The following is an 8,906-nucleotide window of genomic DNA, read 5'->3' as shown; positions in this document are numbered from 1 at the left end:
AACACAAGAAGAGAAGATAAAGAAGAAAGACACAATCACCAGCGTGACATAGCTCATTTGAAATGAACTATGCAAAAAACAAACAAACCCTGAACTATCCATTTTGTAGTAAATCAGAAATATATTCCTCCCAACGGCAGGGGGCAGTCGCGCGCATTGTTGGCCTGTGTTCTAACGAGAGAAGAAGTTATCGCGCGAGTTCAGGAAGTGAACCGTATTTCGCAGTCGAGCAACGGCTGTTTTGCTTGTAAACATCAGGTTCCCTTCATTTGAATCGCAAAGCGTTCAGCGCCCTGACAGCTCAGCATCCCCTGTCCTCACCGTTGTTTATCCACATCCTTCAGCGGGTTAAGTTGTTGTTTTTTTCGAGGGTTTTGTTTGTTTGTTTGTTTGTTTGTTGTCGCGGGAGGGAGGAGGATGGTTTTGTCAACATCACAACAAGTCGTCGTGGCTTTCACGGCGGTGCTTTTCACATTCGTCGTCCTGCCCAGGATGTTTGGTGTCGGCGGGGGGACCGGGACGAAGGAGACAAGGGGATTTGACCATCGCTACAACAGAAAGGGTAATAATTAAGTTACAGCTAGTTAAAGTTAGCTAGCATAGCCATGGTGTGGCTTGCAAGCAGAGCTGTCATGGGAGAAAACGTCAGAGAATTCAAGGCTTCCTAGCTACATGTTTGTGTTTATGTGTTATTTTCCCCCAAGAACAGACTGCCCAATTTGTATTTGCAATACAACACTGACTAATTTTAACATAAAAGACATGACAGAAGGGTTTTTGTGGTTTTTGTAGCACACCCTAATGCCGCACTGATGTACAGCACCATTAAAGCTGAATTCAACCTCTTTAAAATGTTAAAAATCATAATATGGGTTTACTCTGTATTCGTGAACATTGCCTTCAACACCAGTATACTTCCAAAGCCAGAAATGAGTAATTGTGCCACCCATTAAACTGTGGTGTTGGGTAAAAGTTACAACAAGAAAAAAAAAGTGACTCTGACAAAATTGTTGGTGTATTTCTCTGAGCCTTTTTACAAGCACTCACCATATATTCAGGTCTAGGGCTGCAATTAACCATTGATTTCATTATCAATTAATCATTTAGTCTTTAAAATGTCATAAATAATGACAAACGCCCATCCCAAGTTACTAGAGACCAAAGTGATGTCTTAAAATCGCTTTGTTAGACTAACAAGCAGCCAAACCCCCCCCCTAAAGTATTCATTTTATAATGAAATACCAGCAAATGTTTGTTTTTTACTTGATAAATGACTTTTCTGTAGACTGACTAATCGACGAGCCTAATCATTTCAGCGCTCTGTGGGTCTGTTGGTCTAGCGAGCGTGCCTCAGTATTTGGGTGATTTTTCCTGAACATCTCCTCACCCACCCGATCACTGGTCATCATGAGGTTTTATTTTGTGTCGGCAGGTCCCGGCCCGGGCGCGGTGAGAGGTCAGCCCGTCAGCATGAACGCCCCCGGCTCGGCTCAGACCATCGAGAACATGCAGCAGATGAAGATGATGATGGAGCAAGAGATGAAGAGCGACAAGTTCAAATCCAACAGCAACAAGGGCTACGTGTTCACCCTGATGCCCCTGTACGCCATCGGAGTGGGCGTGTTCGCCGCCTACAAGTTTCTGAAGGTAAACGACTACAAACAACGCCTAAAAACACACACACACAGGACGGGTTAGCCTTTAAATGAGCTGGTTAGGTTTCAGCCTGTGTGTTGTGTTGGTGTAGAAATGTTGCTGGTGTCCTTGTGCATCCACAAAGAAAACATGGCTTCTTATTGATGCCGATGTGTTGTGACTTCTTTGTGAAACTGTTTTCATGGGTTCCAGAGTCATGGAAGTTGCTCTACAGCAGAGATAGATGGGCACATAGAAAGAAAGAAAGGATGACAAACAAATTGACTTATTGTGGCCACACCACCAGAGCCTGTGGTTAATTGCTTTCAGTACAGCATGATGGGAAGTGATGGAATTGCTCTGCTAAATGCATAGGCATGATAATTAGACATCAAACAACAAAAGCAGACAAAAACGCTGCGGTGCTGAAAGAGCAGGATGTGGTGCGAGATGAGTGGGTAATGTAAATGACATTAAATAATAAATACACATCGAACATTGAGAAGTAGTGTAATATATACTAAGGTGCAGGCATTGAGCATGGAGGATGTTTATGGCAACAATGAGCAGCGGTATTATATTGACATGAGAGTACAAAGGTTTACTGATGGCTAGAAGTGCATTATGAGAGTTAGAAGAATATTAACTTTATTTTTCTACACCATTCGTACATAGAATGCAGCTGAAAGTGCTTTACATAAAATAAATGGATTACAAGCAAAAGCTAATTTTCAAACAAAATTAAAAAGAAAAAGCAAGCACATAACTTGTCTACGAAAATGACATTAAAAAAAGAAAGAAATGGAGATAAAAATAGGAAATTAAGGATAAAAAATAGAAATATTCTTTCATTGTACTCTTCGTTCATGATATTATATGTGAGGTTGGTAGTGATAGATTAGCCAGTGTTTTGCCTCCACCAACATCAAAGTTACCCACTCTTCTTCTACACACCAAGGACGATGCCATTAGTCACAGTGTGTTAAACCACTCGTTTTTTGTTCTGTTCTGCCCTTCATGTCCAAGGAACATGTTGAATCGGATGGTGTGAAATGTTCTGTGCTGACACTTTTGAATCCACAGATCAAGTCTGCAGACGACTCCCAGGCTCAGAAGAACAAAGTCTCAAAAGGGGCGAAGAAATCAGCCGAGGCAGGTGTGTGTATGGCGTGCGATATGATTTCTATTTGCATGCCGCCGTTTACTTTGGTCACACTGGTTATTTGCTTGCCGTGAGAACTTCAGGTGTATTTTTTTATTCGTGTGTTTGTGCAGAGAACCAGCTGAACGAGCTGGAACAGAGGCTGGCGCAGACAGAGAGGATGCTCAATTCCATCCTCACCCAGCTGGATCCGCTCACCAACTGGTGAGTCAACATTTACATGCTTTTGTGCCCGGGTTCGTGGGGTGCGGTCTGCTATCGCACTTTGTGTCAACAGCTGTGGTTGTGAAACGTGATCTTCATATTGTTGCCCCCGTCCTTCCCTCTGCACGTTTCCTCTGGTGGGCCGGCAATATAGATAATAATAACTTTAATCTTAATAATAACTTTATTTATATAGCACCTTTAAAAACAGTTTACAAAGCGCTTTGACAGTCAAAATAAAAGCAGAATACTCAAAATGAATTTCAAAAAGCAATGGGACAGTGTGAAACAGGAGTTAAATTAAGAGAAGAGATAGAAGTATGGAGAAATAAAATGGATCGTTTCCAAGTCTTGAAAAGTTTGGGAATTGCACAGGATGTCTGGATGAGTAGGGGAAAATATTTTTGTTCAGTCTGGACAGACATTTGACTACACATGTTTGCAGACTCACGCTCTCCTGAGATCAATGTTCTCTCGTCTTCCAGTTGTTTTGTGCTCTCCTCTCCTCTCTCTGCAGCGTGAAGTCGGTGGCCCAGGAGCAGAAGAACGAGATCATGTCTCAGCTGCAGACCATCCGCTGCCTGATGAAGAAGAGAGGGATGGACTGTCCGCCCCTCAACCTCCACGGTGGGCTGAGCCACTGTCTTTGTGTCTTGTCTTGTTTTTGTACATGTTAACAAGTTAGACCATAGGAGGGCCGAGAGTCTGCAGGTTTTCATTCCAACCAAACACTACACCAGGTGATTTCACTGGTTAACATCTTCAACCAGAGAGGAGGAGCTAATCAGTGAAATCACCTGCTGTAGTGTTTGGTTGTAATGAAAACCTGTAGACTCTCGGACTTCACACAACATTACACAACCATCTGAAATCTGATCTGAAATCTGTGAGATGTATGCGTGAGGAAGGCCATGCAGTGCCTAAACTCAGGAGTGAAACAACACAGGACTCATTTATCTCCACTGTAATTAAATGGCTAAATTTGCTTATTCAAAGCTGTAGCCTGTGGAAAACTATTTGTAAACTATTTGTTTTTTTGTTTTGGTTTTTGACTCCCTCTTTGCTTTTATCAACTGATCTGTATGGTATATGATGTGTTGATTTGCTGTGTATTTTTTTAAATTATTATTTCAAACCAGTGTTTCTTAAACTTGTGCAATCAAGGCTCAAGAGTCTGCAGGTTTTTCTTTCAGCTAAATAACACAGCAGCTGATTTAACTGATTTACACACCAAAGAGAAGGGAACCAGTTAGTGAAATCAGCTGCTGAAGTGTTTGGTTGTAGTGAAAACCTGCAGACAAGGTTGAGAACTACTGGCTTCAAACCCTGTCTGTTAACCACATTCCCCTTAGAGGACAGTTCAATTTTGGATCAGCCTCCACAGTGCCTGATAGATGACCGAGTTACCTTCAAGTGCCGATCACCAACAGAGAAAATCACTTACATGTTTCGTCTCTTTCAGAGGCGTCTGGCGAGCGCAATCTGGACGACCTCATCGAGTCGCTGGCGGCCCGCGACACTCTGGCAGCGGACGCGTCTCCGGAGGAAAACCAAACCTGTGCAGGAACAGCGGAGGCTTCTGAACAGGTCCGTCCCCAGGCCGCCGCGACGGGCGCCGAGGAGCTGGGAGAACAAATACCAGAGGAGTCTGAGAGGGAGGAGGAGGAGGACATGGAGGAGGAGGAGGAGGATGAGGATGAAGAGGAAGAGGAGGATGGAGAAGAGGAGGAAGAGGAGGAGTTGGATGACAGTGAGCTCATGCCCTCTCTTGAGGAGTCTCACGAGACAAACATTGAGGATGTTGGAGCGGAGCAGCCTGCGTCCGGCCTGAGGCGACGCAACCGGCCCGAATGAACTCGCCGCAGAGTCTCTGAACTGTACGGGAATGCAACAGATTATTACTGATATTTATTATTTAAAGGATTTCATTCCAAAATGCTATAGATGAGTTTTGGGGGGTAAAAAATGCCACTTGATATTCATCAGCCAAACATGATTCTTTCATCAAAAACGTAACAATTTCATAAGCAAAGGTCTTAACGTCACTCCACTCGTTAGTAGAAACCACATCACGTCCTTTACTTTCCTGTCTTCAGTTATTTTGTTACAGTAGGTGTCTGGTTTTTGAAGTTGTGAATTGTCTCATTCTGGAATGAAACTCTTTCATTTTTTTTACTTTTTATTTACTAGCACCGTCGTCATTTTAGATTCGCACCTGCTTTAAAGGTCCCATATTGTACAAAACGTTTGCATAGTTTCCACATGTTAAAAAGCGTGTGATTCTACGAGCTGTTTTGATTTGGAGCCTTTAGTGACATCACTGACAATCCAGTGAAGCGGCCAATCAGAGCAGCGATTCATTAGCATAAAATCGACACCCGCAGAAAACAGCCTGTTCTTTACGATGGAAACACTGAAAGGCGGGAACACACACTAGAACAGCTGGATTTAGGTGTTTTTTTGTTTTGTTTTGTTTTTTTTGCTTAAATTGCTAAAAAAAAAAAAAGTGTACAATATGTGACCTTTAACACTGAAGCCAAACACTGAAGCTCTATAATCTACATAATCCTTGATGAAGCAGGTCATGGCCAAAATCTGTTACGGACAAAATGTGTTGCTGCTGGTTTGCCTTGACTATAATGCAGATTATTCCATCACGGTAAATGTTATAGATGAGGCTGGAGACTTGTCTCTGACTTGGCCTCTGTATCTAAATAATCAATATGTAGAAGATGTGCTTTCCTTGCTGTATCAATACCTTATACCTCTCTATGCTGCCATCTTCAGGTTGCTGTTGGAAAAGCAAGAATCCAACTCTGTTAGTGACGAACTCCACTGTGTCTGGATGCCGGGGGTCGGGTCACAAAAACCCTTTCAGTTTCAAATGAGAATTAGAATGAAAACGTCTTAGACTTTAATGATTTCGTGACAGATTGCACAGAAAAGTCTTACCATGGCAGAAGTTTTATTTTCCTCTTTATTTTGAGGAAAATCCAGATCCTAAATCATTTTTATTGCAAAGGGTTTGACCCGAACCCTGCTGGATGTGACAGGCTTATTTGTTAGATTAGACTGCAGAATATTATAATAATGTAAATTTTAGAAGTGTGAACTTGGACTTGTGGCATGTATTTTTTTTTTTTATATACATCACAACATAATTATGCATGTTTTTGTTTTACATTATTTGTTTGAATGCAAACTGTGATTTGTTTTTTAAATGATTTATTTATTCACGAGGATTATGATGAAGGTAATGACAATCATTTACTGTTTTATTACTTTTTTTGACCTGTTAGATTGATTTATTTGTGCATGCTGGATTTTTGGGAAGCCTCCTCCAGTCACTTCATATCATTTCAAACCTCTGAGCTTTGAACACACACACACACTCGGTTTTAAAAAGTGATTATGATCCATCAGTCCCAATCCCAGGAATCAGCTGTTACTCTTCCTTTGCCTTATAAAATGATCATTTTCTGAGCGTCTTATTTGAACTTTTTAAACGGTTTGGGCAGGTCACTGTAAGGAGGCTTTCATGTTGTGCACATTTTACCTGTTGCCAGTTAATTCAATATCTGTTACATTTTAAATTTGCCTTTTTAAATTTTATTTGTAATAACAGGGTTCTTGCACAGGTCTTGAGAATTATGAAAAATTGTATGCATTTGGTCATTTCCAAGTCCGGAAAAGTGTGGGGAATAGACAAAAAGTCTGGAAAAGTACCGATACACATTTCCTCTAGTCACAGACCCGCTGTCATTTCACTTGTGATATTTGTTGAGGTGGAAAATCTCCAGATAGAGAGCGATTTGGCTTAGTTGGTTGTAAGTATCAAGCTGCTATCAGGACGCTGAGTTTTGAACACAGACAAAAATCTTTAAATCCAGTCAAGAAAAATGGAAAAAAAAAGGAAAAATTAGTAGCAACTCTATATGAAACTGTCTTTTGCTTCATGATATCACAGTAAATCCAAACAGGCTGTTCCTTACTGTGATTTTGGGTGCAACAGTGATGCAGAAGGACCATCAGCAGCACAAAAGTCCCTTTAATCACAGTAAAACAAAAACAGAATTATTTTTGTTTCTGTACAATGTATGTGTATTGCAGATTAGGGCTGCACAATTAATCATATGTAATACCATATTGTAATATTCGTTTCCATAAACGGTAATCTGCAGAAAATCTACATATTTGCAATATTGAAACATTTAATTTAATTTAAAAAGTCTGCTGTACTTTAATAGTCCAGATGATGTTGATGTAAAAGGCCAACAGTGCAAAACATTATTTTTTCCTCAAATCATCAAGACTAATAATCAGAATCACATTTAAACTATTGGGATTATCATTTTAGCCAAAACTGTGCAGCCTTATTACAGTTGCAATATCATGATGTTATACCCTTTATGCCATATTGATATAAACAAACCTTGAAATCTAACACCATACAGCCCACAGATCATTTTATTATTTGTGATGGGAATATTTGACTTGTAGATTCTTCCTGAGACTGGAGGATGTTTTCATATTTTCACTCCTGATTAGCTTTAGAGAGTAGAGTTACACACACAAGGTAATGCCACATATTGGAAAACCACAAATGTTTGCCTTAATTTATTTTGTAAATGTTTTGTATAATTTATTTTATCCCCTTAGAGACATTCTGTTACGTTTCTGTGTTGAATATTGTGAATCACGTGAGTGAGCGAACTCACTCACTGCCTTAGTAGAAAATAAAAAAAATGTGATGTGGCTGCCGATTCTGTTGTTCTACTTGATGTGAATGGGAAATAGATTTTTGGATGGATGATTATTATCAGTTAGGGTTCGACTTATGGTGTTTTTGAAAGCTGATACAAATATTTTTCTTATTTTTGCCAGTATTCTGTATCTTCAAGTTTGACCATTTTCATGCCAAAAAAAATGACAGGTGTCCAGTGTTTCCCCCCCAGTGTTTTCTTCTCATCAGGGTGGAAAAGCCTCTGAAACAGCATTTAGAGCATCATGGGACACTAAAACTCTCCACTGACACCCAGACTGATGAAATTCTTTTAGTGTCAGCAGCTCTTTAAGGCAGAGTGACCCACCACTCCTATTGAATGGGAGGGAAACTCTGGGATACATTACTTTAAATGAAGAATTAACTTAAAAAACAAACAATTAAATCAAACCTCCATCATATCAGAGGTAGACGGCACTGACTGACTGATATCTGACATTTAATAGGAGCCCAATTTTGATATATTGATCAAATCCTATTATCAATCTCAACATAAATCGCTCAAACACCATATTACATACAGTAATCCTCAAACTGTCACATCTCTTGTTTGCATCCACAGAAGAAGAAACAAAGGGAACCACAAAGTGTTTAAATCCCCCTGGTGTCCTGCAGGTGGCGCCACAGGAGCAAAGATATAGCGAAGCCATTAAGGAAAAACAGGTAAAACCACTGGTACTATCTATCTATCTATCTATCTATCTATCTATCTATCTATCTATCTATCTATTTTTGACCAAGTGGGACATAATCCTCAAATTTAAATGCAAGTTACCCTCCTGCTTGAGTATTTTCAAAACTTCTCCAAAGTCTCCTCATTGAAATAAAGCGCCCCGGCTCATCATAACTCATAATTAGACATACAGACTTTATTAATGGCTTCCTCTCGCAGCAGAGGAAAAGATCTGGGATTCATCGCAAATTAGCTTGGCTCTCTCAATTAAGAAAGCAACATTTAATCAGCTCCGTTTTCCTCCGCTGGGATTTCAGCCTAATTCCATCCAAGGGCCCGTGGTTTGGCAGGATAATTTGTTTTTATTGTACTCTGTGGTTGTGAATGAAGCTGAAACGGTTTGCAGCGGAGCTTGTGCTGCAAAAAAAAAAAAAAAAACTCACTTTTTT

The 8,906-nt window shown here is 40.3% G+C and overlaps 1 protein-coding gene across 1 annotated transcript; it reads left to right on the top strand.

The window, feature by feature from the left end:
• Positions 1 to 237: 237 nt before the first annotated feature.
• LOC139927772 (uncharacterized) lies at positions 238 to 7,764 on the top strand. Its single transcript, XM_071920049.2, has 6 exons — positions 238 to 562; positions 1,433 to 1,647; positions 2,719 to 2,791; positions 2,911 to 3,001; positions 3,519 to 3,628; positions 4,464 to 7,764. Exons 1-6 carry the CDS (start codon positions 418 to 420, stop codon positions 4,853 to 4,855), a joined length of 1,026 nt encoding a protein of 341 aa, XP_071776150.2. The 5' UTR covers positions 238 to 417; the 3' UTR covers positions 4,856 to 7,764.
• The last annotated feature ends 1,142 nt before the right edge of the window (positions 7,765 to 8,906 follow it).

The sequence above is a fragment of the Centroberyx gerrardi genome, chromosome 24 (genome assembly GCF_048128805.1).
Source record: "Centroberyx gerrardi isolate f3 chromosome 24, fCenGer3.hap1.cur.20231027, whole genome shotgun sequence".
In the NCBI taxonomy this organism is placed as follows: Eukaryota; Metazoa; Chordata; class Actinopteri; order Beryciformes; family Berycidae; genus Centroberyx; species Centroberyx gerrardi.
Note: the sequence above shows the minus strand (reverse complement) of the source record. Positions and strands in the feature narration are given on the sequence as shown.